Source organism: Eptatretus burgeri, chromosome 18 (genome assembly GCF_056783735.1).
Source record: "Eptatretus burgeri isolate ZD-2024b chromosome 18, Ebu_testis_v1, whole genome shotgun sequence".
Lineage (NCBI taxonomy): Eukaryota > Metazoa > Chordata > Myxini > Myxiniformes > Myxinidae > Eptatretus > Eptatretus burgeri.
Window position 1 is genome coordinate 32686274 of NC_140978.1, and position 14396 is coordinate 32700669.

Genomic DNA, 14396 nt, shown 5'->3' on the forward strand with positions numbered 1-14396 from the left:
GAATATCTGAATCATGAACTTTCATAGCCAGAGTGTAAGGTGGTGCAATTGGGAATGAAAGAGTAAATCGATCTCTCTGTGGTGCAAACACTTGAGTTGGCATGTTTGGAATGGAAGAGGGCAAACCTGTTGATTTTGTCACTTATACTACTTTGAAACATTCAAAGCAACACAAGCATCAACAGCAAAGTAATATGGAAGATCTCTAACCCTCAGCGTTTGTACAATCTCTTTCTCTTCTCCAGCTATTCAAGATGGCCACTCGTGCCGATTGCCGACCACACCACGCAACACCAAAAAAAAAAAAAATAGACGAAAATACCAGGGCATTCACCTGTTCCTGTGTACCCCAACCTTCCCACAGGCCTGACCGTTGGCGATGGAGGTACGGGGTAGCGGAGATGAGGATAGCATCACGGTGGAAGGGTTGCTGACGATGCCCTCTGAACTCCGGCTCTCCCTGGGTACTTCTTCCATGCAACCTCCAGATTCCATCCATTGGTGGTGCAGTTCAGCTGGTAACAACCCTGAGTGACCGAGTGCTTGATCATTAATCCAGACTTATGAAATGCAAAGAGTGATCAACTGCCATTTTTATCAGGTATCAGCTCACGTTTCATCGACTTCTCATTCAAAGTGCTCATGTTACGTTCTGCCCTTTAGTCGAGGACTTGGCTTAGACATGTATGCACTTAATTTAGGAGAGGATAACTCAACTGTTTTAGGCTAATATGACCCCAAGGAACAACTTGGGATGTGTGCCAAAATCTCTATCCGGGACGAACATCCCGAAAATGACCACGCCCTTTTTAAAATGACCACACCCTTTTTAAAATGACCACACCCTTTTTCATCGAAAGTGCTACTTTTGACATAGCTGTATCTTCTAAACCGTTGGAGCCTCAGATATTCTGAGGTGCTCAAAATGTTCAGAATGGCCATGTTTATTTATTTATTTATTTATTTAGGGGGGTCATAGAAGAGTGTAAAATTTCTAATTTAATATTTTTTTTATGAGAAAATGGCTAAAAACCGTTTTATTTACCATACTTATTACCATATATACTGGAATTGCCATATATTTATTAACTTAAACTTTCTGGACCTTAGGCAAAGTTAGAAGATTTGTGTCATCTACTAGAGTTGAACTGACAATTTGGAATTTGAACAATACAAGGGATTTTTTAAAAAGCAAGAAAGCGAGCATTTGATTAATATAAAGAAATTGTATTTTCAATCATTTACATACTATTATCAATGGAATGTAAACTTAAAATGAAAAATAAAAAACAAAACTTATTACTTTAGTAGGCAGCAGTATCTGGAGAGCTTAAATGTTTCAAAGATCAGCAGGGAAATTGCCCAACCACCAACAATACAACTTTTAAAACCACATTAATACTGTTTATGTGTCATAAACCAGGGTCAGGAACATGAAGAGTAACACAACAGAGTCCAGGTATGAGGATGATGAGCAGTGTTCATTCAGTGATAGGGTTTTTACAACAATCACCTCCCTTGCATTCGCAGTACTTGCAACACTTGATCCCAGCAACCCTGCAGGAACACCCACTTTTGCGAGCACACTTGCCACATGTGCAGGCCTTTGGGTTTGGAGATCACAATCTCAGGGACTAATAAACTGCCCCTTCTTACAAACCCATAAGACTCGGCATTCATAATCAGGGTGGCATCTCTAAATGGGGCTTGGACCCACAGCTGCTGTTGGTAATAGCCTCTATGGATATGTTTCCTTGCATTAGTTGAGGTGCAAGTGGTTCTCTCAAAGTCCATATTGAGGGCATTGCTATCAAATGCAGTGAGACGCAGGTCATCAAATGTCTCCAGGTCTGTTGATGGTTTGAGACACTTGACCAAGAATGTCTCTGCCATCTGTATTGCACTTTCTGCTAGCTGGGGACAGTCAAAATTCAGGATCAGAGAGGACAAATCCTGGTTTGCGGACAGAATTCAGGGCTGCAAGTTTAGTTGATATCTTGCTGGTTGTATCGCACCCAGTCAGCGCATGGAGTGCTGGGAGACACTTTGTGAGCTCGTCTCCCAGTGCTATGCAGATATCGTGGAGTGGTAATATTGATCTTTTCACTCCTGAGTTGGGAACGAGCCAAAGCTCTTGGAGGCCAAGATCTCTCCAAATGACTGTGATGTGGTATAACAGGCACACAAAGGCATCTGTGTCACCTGATGACAGCGTCATGGATGTAGGTCCTGACCGGTGACTTAGAATGTCCTGCACATGGAACATCATCCCGTCATCAGCTTCCTCGTGTGTGCAGTTGAGCCGAGGGAATGGAGAAGCACACCCAGCTGACACCATCCATGCCTGTGGTAATATACCGACGTATAGAGGTTTGGTTCCGTGGTAATTGGTGGTGAGCCACTCAACATAGAATGCCTGGGAAGCAGTTTTGATGATGGAAGATGACCAAAAGTTCTCTAATACCACTGGAACATTTTGGTTTGGTGATATCACATCAAGGACAACCATTTCTTTTGACTTTCTTATTCTCCCCCTCTCTCCATTCTTGATGCTGTCCTCTCTGTAAGCATCAAAAACGATATGGATCTCATCACAGTTGTGCCCAGCTTTGGTGACCATAGATGTCAAGGCAATAGCAAACTCATGGAATGTCTTGACGGGTGGATCAAGCTTCTTTAAGGGGACCTTTCTCACTAAGGCCATGAAGTCGATAATGATGGCGTGGGTTTGTAGGGAGGTTTCTGGTCCTTTTTTAATCTATTAGTGGGCACAACTTCAGCAGCTCAGTCCCAAGTTGTGATTTGGTACTCTTCCTCAAGTAACCATCTTCGTCAACCAAGAAGAATGCAGAGCTGGTGATCTCATGCTTGAGTAGCTCCTCAACAGTGAACCCCTGGTGACTCCCATACTCAATAAACATGAGAGCTTTGATTGTCTCATCTTTGATGTCTGCTTTGGGAGCGAATTTCAAGGTGGTATTAGGGGACGTAAACTTGATTTTGCTAATAGTTCAGTGTATCGATATCGACCTATTTCTGAGTCAATCATCGATAAAATTAGCACAAGCAGTGCTGCCCTCCTTGATACAGCACAACAACTTGTCTACATTTACATTGGTCACAATTTCTCCAGTGAGAACATTCTTCAGTGCTACCTGGTCTTGTAGAGGACTGCATACCTTCAGGAGATACTCCTCTATGTCTTGCACCATCCCAACTATCTTAGTTGCAGTACTTGGGTTGAAGTCGTGGTGAAGTGAGAGTTCTCCTTCGACATCATCCTTCATCTTCAGGAGGTCAACGTACTGGTCTTTTTATGCTTGATAATTCCCCACAGAGCTACTGCTTCCTTCTTTCTGGTGACCCCAATTATCCCCCCACTCACTTTGGCAGGCCGATTGTAGCACTGCTCGAGCGCCTGGTCAAAGGGCACTCCACTACCTTTCTTGGTGGTGTTCATGACAAATCCACCATTCATGTAGGAGTTGTAGAGGAGTGGGAACTTTTCCTTCAGTTGATAGCAGTCCTGTAGGAATAATGGTGTCCATCGAGAGCAGTTTGTTCTCCCTAAAAAGAAGAAAAGTGAAGTTGCCCTCTCCATAGCACTGAGGTGGAGAATCCAGTCTCCAGAGCGCAGAGAATTGGTCAGATCCCTGACTATTGGGAACAGGTGGGAAACGTATGTGTTCCAGTAATCAAAGGACGAGGACAGCGATGCCCTTTCCTTAAGGTAGACTTGAAAGGCTGCTTGGATGGTGTGATATTATCTGTAATATAATAATGAGATATTATCTCTGTGACACTGGATGGATAAGTCGTTCTCTCACTCTCTCTCTCTCCGGATCTTGTAGCAATGGTGCTATGAATAAATCAAAAGCAGGCTGAGTGAGTGATAATAGGGTGCATAGAGTGATAGACAATGGGGTACATAGATTTTAAAAGGGCATGGTCATTTTCGGGCTGTTCGTCCCGGATAGAGATTTTGGCACACATCCCAAGTTGTTCCTTGGGGTCATATTAGCCTAAAACAGTTGAGTTATCCTCTCCTAAATTAAGCGCATACATGTCTCAGCCAGGTCCTAGACTACCTGCACGATGTTCATCATTTACAAATTATATTCGGTCAGCTGACAGATTTATACAACGAGTCACAAAGAAACGCACTGTATGAAGAAGCCATTTAATCTATAAATCCCTGTATCGCGTATACATCCCTTTCCCTAAGTCTATATCCGATAGAGTATTTTATTCAAAATACATTTATTTAATTCGTACATTCTATGCAAGCTGTCTGTGTGGTTTATTTGGTCGTGGTATGACCAATAAGGGCCTTCTCTTGAAAAAAATTACTTTTAAAATATTTTTACATTTTATATCCGCAAGTTGTATGGCGATAATAATCAGCAGCTTAAAATCAAGGCTTGAGCATTCCTTACTCTTCATCCCATCCTCCCCGTGACCCTTACAACAGCACGTTTCCCAATGAAATAATCCTCAATGACAGCGCACCAAAACTACCATGGTATTGTTGAATCTGCCATGACCAGGGATCATTACATCAACCATGAACAAGCCGTCCTGTCACCGACAAGGAAGGGGGTACTACAGAATAATAAACTAAAACCACACAGTCTCCTTACATTTACATTTGCACCTCAAACAGAAAGTGAGAAAAGTGTCAGACATGAGTTCCACACTATTCTGTCATCATTCCCCACATCCCCAAACTTCTTCCGTTTAGAAAAGCCAACATCGGGTACTAAGGGCCAAAGGGCTGGCTGGATGGCTTAGAGATTGCAAATTAGTCTTTGAGCTCTATAATCTGGGTTCGATTTGTACAAAGGACATTGATCTGCTGCTATTGGTTCCTGGGAGATGTAAAAATCCCACGGTGTCTTTCGTAAAGAGCTGTTCATTGTCTCCGGCACCGTCGCCAAATTGCAAACTCCATCCTTAATGAGATGTGGAGCTGTCCTTCGAGTCGTGACGTCCAAGGTACTTTCAGTGTGCAAAAGGAGTTGTTCTCACTTGACTTATTCCCAAGCCAAATGGTTCAGAATGCCCGCGCGCACGCACGCACGCACACGCACGTTAGTGGCCTCTGTCTTGTGTTGTGTCACCTTTCATTATAGTTCAGGAATCAACATTCAAAATGGATCTAGAAATTGGCTGATGTGGCACACACACATACCTGGTTTCCGGACAGTTTGATTTCATATTCTACTTGTTGGATATTTTATGCTTATCTGAGGACATCTTGTATTCCAGAATTGTGGTGTCACTAACATGTGATGAACTGTCTGATGGTCAAATAGGGGGAACAAATCTGTATAAGTGTATAGATCAGCAACTGCTCATCGTGTCTTCTCTAAATTTGGATCATAATATCATCATCATCATCATCATCATCATCATCATGCAGCATGCCCAATGCAAAACGTTTGGTGCTGCTTAAGGATTTATTGGGCTACAATCTTGGTCAAGTCGCCACCCCGACTCAGGAAGTCACGGCAGGAATTTGTAATTTGTTCAGGGTGCCGGCGATAGCTTGACTACTCTTCAAAAAGGACACTGTGGGATCTTTGACGTCCACCACGTAATGCTGGCAGATTGAGACACTGGGGTTGTCGTCCATCTGAGGGAGAGCAGAGTTTGTGATGCAACATTCAGTGTGCAAGATACCAATCTGATAATTCATAATAGTCTTGTCATGAATCGAATCCAGACTAGACAGCTCAAAAGCAACTAATGCCGGCAGACCCCCAGTTTATTGTCCATCCGGGGGACAGCACACGCATTAATAAATCATCCTGCCTGTGAAACACTGTGATGATGGTTTATAGCTGGGTTGGGATTCGAACCCAGGCAAGACAGCTTTGAAGCGAGTGTGCATACCTCTAGTCTCGGCCATCCTGGCAGCCCAAAATAATATCAGCAATACCAATTTTAGATGTCAATAATATGAATTTAGGTGAAATTGTTGGATATACAGTGCCTTCAGGAAGTATTCACACCCCTCGGCTTTTTCACCTTGCGTTGTGTTCTCACCTGAATTTAAAATGGATTCAATTTAAAAAAAAATGTCACTCATTGATACAAGATACCCCAAAATGACAAAGTGAAAACATGTTTTTAGATATTTTTACAAATTGATTAAAAATGAAAAAAAAATGGCTTCAAAGCCAATGCTTGAATCCCATTGGGGAATCTGTGGAAAGACTCGGAGATTGCTCTTCACCGTCACTCCCCATCCAACTTAAGAGACAAATCTGCAAGGAAGAATGGGAGAAAATCCCCAAATCCAGATGTGCAAAGCTGATACAGACATACCCGAGAAGACTCGAAGCTGTAATCGCTGCCAAATGCGCTTCTCCAAATGACCGGCTCAGAGGGTTGAATAGTTATTGATGCAAAACATTTCAGGTTTTCATTTTTAATTGATTCGTAAAAAAATTCGAAAAACATGTTTTCACTTTGTCATTTTGGGGTATTTTGTGTAGATCAGTGACAACAATTTTTTTTTTTTTTAATTTGATCCATTTTCAATTCAGGCTGCAACAACAAAATGCGCATTACATATTGATGTTTGTTTAAACAATGTGCTCAGAACTTTAAACAATGTACAAATGTAAACATAATATGTATTTATTTAGCGTTGACCTCTGGGAGTAAAACAATGCAAAACTGGAACGTCACTCCGTAGGATCTCCACCTGGCTGAACAGTTTACGTTTTGTATCCCACTGATAGGCTGGATCTGAATCCAGACCTGAACCAAAATCTAATCAGCTTGTTCTTGTCAACTACCCAACACATTCACCAAGTTTCGAGATATCATGCTAAGCCATCAACACCTGTACATTTGTTGATTCATCAAGTCATACAGATGTGCTTTAAAAAAGTAAACATCCGGGCAGCGTCGACGAAGAAATGCTGAGGCATTATGACCAGTATAAGCCATAAAGCAGCAATGCCACATAAATATGGTTAGACATTCTCAACATTGTCTGGAGGACAAGCGTGGTCTACATGAGCTGATAATTATATCAGTTGAATAACAAATAGTCACACATTTATCTCTGCACACGTTTTCCTAATCTGCATCTGAGTCTGAGTTTTCATCAGAAACTCCTCTGTGCATGTTTGCATTATTCGCCATCCGTGCGAATGCAAGCTTCAGTGCAAAGTGAATGATTTGCTTTGCATTGGCATCGGCCAACCCTTCTGCATGTTGAGTGTTGGCATCGACATGAGGCGAGTTGCGAGTTCCAGCAACCTGATCGGAGCAGGTCCCGTTGACGTGAAAACAGGGCTGAGTTGACCAGCCAGAAGCTGCCAGCCGTGTCAGTTTGGAGAAGGGAGATCTTGAAGTGCTTGCAAGGAACGTTTCCACACAAGTGCCTCAAAATTGGCCCATTTTGCTACGTGATGTTCCAGGCTGTTTGATGTTTGTGGCAGATTTTCATTTTTTTTTTGGTCGATTTTGATAGAATAGCCAGTGCCGGGATTCATCAGCAGGAATACACGTTTTTATTTTGGCATACGTGGCACGCACAGACTCACATCACACATGGACAGGTCCACATTTACCCTAGTAAAGCTCTGTTGATACCTTTCAGAAGTCTTTAGCAGGTCCAAATACTTTTCTTGCCTATTCCAGAGAAAAAGAGAGAGAGAGAGAGAGAGAGAGAGAGAGAGAGAGAGAGAGAGAGAGAGAGAGAGAGAGAGAGAGAGAGAGAGAGAGAGAGAGAGAGAGAGAGAGAGAGAGAGAGAGAGAGAAAGAGAGAGAGAGAGAACGCTGGTGCTCTTACAACCTATCAGTGAATGGAAGTCTGGGAAAGCAAAGCACAGTGTTGGAACGAGCCTTTGTGCAACACTATGTATTGGTGTGTTGCGCAGCTTGTCTTTTGTGCCCATGTAAAACTATAACTCGGGACAGTGGAGGGAATCATAGGCATAGACCTTAGGATGAAAACAGCTGTATTAGGGGACTACGGCTACTCTTGTGCAGTCTGTAGAGTCATGGAATGCATGCAATCTCATGCTGGTGTCTGCTTCCTCATGATCAAATCAGAGCTCTGTCAAAGGCTGCGACTGACCGAAATAGATTGACACAGCATCCATACTATCCTTGAATCCACCAGCAAGAATGACCCTCTTTCCAGATGATGGTATATCGGGGCCATTGTCAAATGCAACCATATACCGTAGATCTTGTTGTGAGGATTTCCGATGTACTTGGCCCAATGCTTTGGGATTGGGGGTGTTTTCCAAAAGTGATATTCACTTCCAATGCAGTTGAAGACCCCATTTTGACAGACTCTCCTGCTTTGATGGACACTTGTCTGTCGTGGTGGTTGAAAATGTTGTCAGATGTGTCGTTCCAGCAGTAGCAGACAAATGAAGTGGACAGCCTCCATTTCTCTCGCCTCGGATGAACTGGAGTAACAGTTCTAATAATCTCAATGTAGGAGTTTCAGAAAGCAAAGGAATGTGATCTTGTGCTTACTACTCATTTGAGAGACCTGAACGAATCATGTCGCCCTCTCGTGTCTGTCCACAAGTTGCTGAGGTTCTCATGCAACATTTCATCTTTTCAAGACTTTTCGCAGTTCTTGATTTTGCTGTTTTGGTTGTCTCATGCCTCATGCTCTAATGATGTCCTCACGCTCCCCTTCTTGTTGAACCCACTTTGAGAAGGACTGCCATTGCTGGCACAGCATTGCTTCCATAACCAACATGTGCACCCTTACTCTTCAGTTGTTTGACTTTTCTTGGGCAGAGCAAAAGCTGTGCCACTGCCATATATGTTGGACTCGAGGAGGAGATCTTGTAAACCAGAGTCTTTGAACTGCTTATTGTGTGACAGTTAGGTTTATGTGATTGGAGAAACCAACATGGCAAATTTGGTGATCTTACTTCCAGCTGTCTTGAGATATCCTCACGGATCCATGATATGCATTTGACCGTGACCTTGACCTTGACCTTTCGATATTGAATTCATCCTTTCATCCGGAATATGAAGACAAACTTGTATGCCAGCTTTGGTGAGCATATCTCAATTGTCTCTTAACTTTTCATTGGCTCAAACTAGAATTCTCCCGAACATGTGTACACCCAAATAACCAAGTCTGTTATGCACCTCGGCTTCAATCGCATTTAGATAGCTGATGAAGTAGACCACAATTCCATTGTACAACAGGCCGAGAAGTGTTCCTAAGATCTTACCAAAACTCAAGCCAAGTGCCAAACCTTCTGAATACTCGATGTGCCACGTCATTTTGACCTGAAGCTACAGGTAGTGGACAAAAAAATGGAAACACCTGGGTAAATGAGGGCCACCAAACAACAGCCTCCACACAGGTGTTGCCCATGTGTTAATGAAGCAAATAACATCCCAGCATGCTTAAGGTCACATATAAAAATGATGCACAGACCTGGTAGTCTATAATTATGGCTAGCATGGCTGCGAGGAGTGCCCCCCCCCAACCCAATGCCTCCATCCACAGAGCATGTGTGATCACCCAATGGTTTGATGAGTGTGACACTGATGTTATCCATACGTCATGACCTACCCAGTCACCAGATCTGAACCCAATCGAGCATTTATGGGATATTCTGGAACGACGCCTGATACAGCATTTTCCACCTCCATCAAACAGGTGTGAGTTGATTGACTTCTCATGGAAGAATGGTGCCGCATCATTCCTGCAGAATTCCAGATGCTGGTGGAATCTATGCCATGGCGCGTACAGGCCGTACTGGCCGCACATGGTGGCCCAAAGCCCTATTGAGTGACTTTACATTGGTGTTTCCATTTTTCTCCCACGACCTGTAGCTCCTGGACTATCTGGTCTTGTAACCAGTCATTCATCCCTTCATGAGGCTATATGTTTTAATGGAACAGTCCATTCCTCATTGACATTCCAAAGCCAAACCTTCTACTTCCAGTCATTTACATTCTTTGAGACCATATACACATAATGCATACATTAAGGAGCTGGTTGGGGTGAGAGGGAAGGGGAAGTGGGTTATGCTCAATATAATATTGAGAAAAGGAAGGGAAGGGGAAGGATGGATCCGATATGGAGACAGAGTATGAAAAGAAGTAGGATGAGGGATTGTAAGGGATGGTGGGAGGGTGGGGAGTGGAAGGGGGAGAAGGAGGGGGAGTGATGTACATAATCACGAGCTATCCCCCACCTTCACTAGCCTGTGGAATCACTTCCATGCATATTTACAATTCCACTCTTTCCTCCAGTCTTTGAAGTTGGTGGCTCCCTGCTATCCTACATTATCCCTCAATGTACTCATGGTATTTTTTTTTTTTTACTCCTGCTAACCTTGTTCATCGGTGTATCTTGTGTTTTCTCTTTATCTTAGATATGCTTCACTTTCAACAGATTAACCTTACATGTGTCATGATGCGCTTTTTACATAAACATAGCTTTAAAGGAATCAAGCAAAATACCCACTTATCTTAATGAGGTGGTGGGGATTGTGGGTAGAGGGGGAAGGTAGTGTTTATCCACTTGTTATGTGCTGCCAGGAGTTTCATTGATACCTTTCATGTGCATGATGTCATACCATTAACCCAATAAGACACATCAGGTGCATGGTTTAGTTTCACAATGCTTGTTGTTATACTTCCTCATTTGTAAACTACATAATAATAATAATAATAAATATAATAATAATAATCAAATATCACTAAAATGTTATTGAAATCGACTGATTGGTTAAAAAAAAAACAATAATAATAAGTCAACATTTAAAATTGATGCGTTCTTTTTTGTCAAATTGCAAAAATAATAAACAACATACACGATGCAGGTTTATGTATATAAAGAAAGTTTTTCTCCACGTAGAACACCGTTAGATATAAACACCTGAGTAAAGAGAATTCCGATGAACGATAGGTGATGGAAGTGCGGGACCTGCCAAGCTTCCCTGTTGTTGCTGCTGAAAGTGAATGCGCTGCTGCTGTGCAGTCAACTGCTGCCCCAAAAAGGCCTGGTGCTGCAAGAGACGGAGAAAGTCAAAGCATCTTGAGGGCACGGATGAAAAGAATCCAATTAAGTCAAGTAAAGACCATTTGAAACATTTCGACCGATTTACAAAGCAGCACCGAGGTTTGCCAATATGCTGCACGTACGTCCATTGAGGTCTGGAACCCGCTGCGACTGGCTCGGCAGAGAAGAATGAATTTGACAAAAAAAATCACCAAATGTAAATTTGCATATCGAGCCAAAAAGTTGCAGTGTTGACTTCAAACCTGATGAGGTTCTCTTGAGGCATGTTCATTAGACCAAACGTCGGAGTTGGTGGTCAACCTGAATGATTCATCACCATCTTTGTACGAACTTCACACGAATTCACGCGGTGCTCATCGGAAATTCAGACCAAGTTGAAGACACACAGAGCCTCCAATCTCCTTCTTTAATTGGATACCTCTTTTGGCGCCTTGCTGCTTTGCTGTTGATGCAGGAGCTGCAAGTGGAACTGCTCCTGCTGTTTCTTGTATAGCTCCTGCAGTTGCTGCGGCAAAAGAGGGGGAAATGACTCAAATTGTGCCTTTTAAGCCCGATGGCAGGAAGACCTCCAAACGGTGATCCTGTCATGAAGCGATGGTTACTGGGTCGTGACACATCCCGACTAATTCTGTGAGATTCGTGACCATTTTGGATAAATGTTACCGACTCACGGGACGCAGTTCAGCGACGTCGCCTAAAGGCAAAGCTCAGATATCCACCACAAACTTTATGCTAACACACACAATGTTTGGTTTGAAATTAAACGTTGTGCACGGAGAAAAAGAAAGTAGGTGGAGAAACATATAAGGCTCGTGATAACTGAAAACCTCGTGTGTTCTGTGTGGGTAATCTCTAGTGAACATCTGGAATGACACCGTCGATTTGCAAACCGACGTGTTCTTGTTCTTAGGTATTACAATAGGTTTCAATATTTTTTTGTTGTTGTAAAAGACATTCTACGCACGATGTTCTCAATTGCATGCACAGCTAAGTGCTACCCACGTTGAGGAAAAACCCTGCTTTGTTACCGCAACCTGTTGCAAAAGGAAGCTTTGTTGCTGCAGGAGGACCTGAAGCTGTTGAGTTGACGGAAGAATCTGTATAGGCTGCGAAGACATTCCAGCTGCAGAAATGGCCAGCGAAACCGGAACCTGCAAATGACGGGGCGAAGAAAGAGAGGAAAAGTCTAACTTGGGGAAACGTTTGTTTGTCGGTAATTTATCGAACACGAAAATGATGCCAAGTTGTTTGTTCAAGCTGAAGTCCAATTTGGGATGGTCTGGGTGTAACCAAGCAGAGCAGTCCGTACGCTACCAAAAGGCATCAACTCGATGAAGTTCTTCTCGCGAAAGATTCCACAAGATATTATACAATTTCAAGCACATTCTGATAGTTGGGACAATTGTGAAGAGCACCACGCAAAGAAACTTTGAAGAATAATTCATAAGGCAGTGGGGGGTTAGACCCTGCACAGAAGAAAACCTAAAACGATAACAGCTTAAAGGTGAAAATCAAAAGAACACCACCACTCAGCACCCTGCAATTCCCCTGTGCCTCGAGGAATTGTACAATTCCAAATTGCAAATACAAATGACGGAACTCCAACTGAGAAAAGGCCGATGGCATTCAACTTTTCATGATGTATGTAAAAAATAATATCTTAATGAAAAATGTTCCCTCGATACAAACATCGACCTTGTCGGTCTTGAACATTTCCATCATTGAGTGTAATGTTCAACGGTGATTGCAAGGTTTCTCTCCTTTCAGGACAGAAATGAACTGACATTTATCATTATTGTATCGCGGCCATGGTTCAGATCGGCATTGACCACTAATCCATAGTGGGAAGTGAGAGGCCTGATTTGGGGTTGGACTTTGTGGAGTCCCCACAGCTAGTTTGGACAAGAATTTGAAATGAAGTCAAGAGTGTCGGCGTACAATACCCTACTCTTTTCGAAACGACACCATGTGATCCTCTCATGTCCACCAGATAATATAATATGCTAGTGGAGGGTTCAACACGAGAGCCAGCACACTCTTAGATGCAACACCCTGCCTGTGAAGCACCAAGGTAAACGTTTGTAGTCGGGGTCAGGAACCAAACCCAGACTGCACAGTTAAAACATGAGTACACTACCTCTGAGCTATCGTAGCAGTGCAACACTTTGGTAGTTTAAAGAATCAAATCAAACAGTTGCAATGAACCATATTTCACCGAGTTTGAATCAAACTCCCAAAATTATTATTACAAAGTGTTCTGAAATCGGGATTCAAATTCCTGACATTTTGGAAGTAACACAACAGTGCTGCTCCAACCACAATATAACTGCGGCCACAACCCTACACCGTCCTCATTCCGAGCAACCCTGCTTTCCATCTTTCTCTCTTTAATTCCACTCACACGTCATCATGAAGACTCGTGGGGGATATTCTCGTCCGTTTATCCATCCATTCGTCTGTCCGCCATGGGAACTTACAGTTTCTCCCTCGTCGTGAGCAAAAATTTAATCACCTTGCTCCTGGTAAAAGTTTGAGCCAAATCGGATGCACATTTGTCATGAGCATCTTCACAATGTTTAAAGCTCTTGCTTTAACTCGTCCTTTAAAAAGGACACGTTAGATGCGGAGCTCAGACGACCGGACAACCCTGCTATGCCGTGATGACTTTGCTATCGTTACAACGCTATCAATGAACATGGATGCAAGTAGCCTGGAGGTATTGACACTCGCCTCTGAGTCGTCCTGCCTGGGTTTGAATCAGGACTCAGCAATAAACGTTCCCCCAGGGGTTTCATATTCAGGGTGACAATCCATGTGTGTGTGTGTCATCTATCAGAAGGACGTTAAACGAAGTGTCCCATCTGCTAGCATTAGTCGGTGGATGCTAAACATCCTACGATATCCTTTGCGAAGAGTAAGCGAGTTATCGCTGACGCCCTGAATAAATTACAAATTTCTGCCCAAACTGCGGGTAGCAAGTGCTTTGATCTTCTTGGAGGTTCCGTGACACCATGTTATGCCGCTTGCTTTCCTCGAGTGTGGTTGCTGTCAAGGTAGAAGCTTCTGCACTATAAACAAATTGACGAGGCAGTTCGCTGGTTCCATGTGAAAAGCCTTATTGGGATAGGAAGCACAACCCATACACACTAATGAACAATACAAGTATGGACCAATGAATGGCTGTAGCAATGCAATTTATTATTTTTCACTCGGAAACTAAACTGCTGTTTCTAATTAATTTTTTTTTTTTAAATAGGAGTGTGAGTGCATGCTCCACTGAGGTTAAAATTCGTCCAAAGAAATGACAGGTACAGGGGGGGTCTTCAAAAGGTTCTCCAAACGAGATATTCACGAAACTCTAAGC

General features: G+C 42.9%; 1 protein-coding gene across 5 annotated transcripts in view; it reads right to left on the reverse strand.

The window, feature by feature from the left end:
- Positions 1–14396, reverse strand: part of LOC147008843 (forkhead box protein P4-like) — a 247315-nt gene that overhangs the window by 88935 nt on the left and 143984 nt on the right. For 3 of the 5 annotated variants that reach the window (XM_085864589.1, XM_085864588.1, XM_085864587.1), the window contains exons 4-7: positions 12061–12183; positions 11451–11537; positions 10889–11018; positions 335–527 (exon numbers count right to left, since the gene is read on the reverse strand). In XM_085864589.1, coding sequence (XP_085720715.1) covers positions 335–527; positions 10889–11018; positions 11451–11537; positions 12061–12183 — 533 coding nt within the window. The remainder of the gene's footprint in view (positions 1–334; positions 528–10888; positions 11019–11450; positions 11538–12060; positions 12184–14396) is intronic. The other 2 variants (XM_085864592.1, XM_085864591.1) reach the window with 2 other exon arrangements.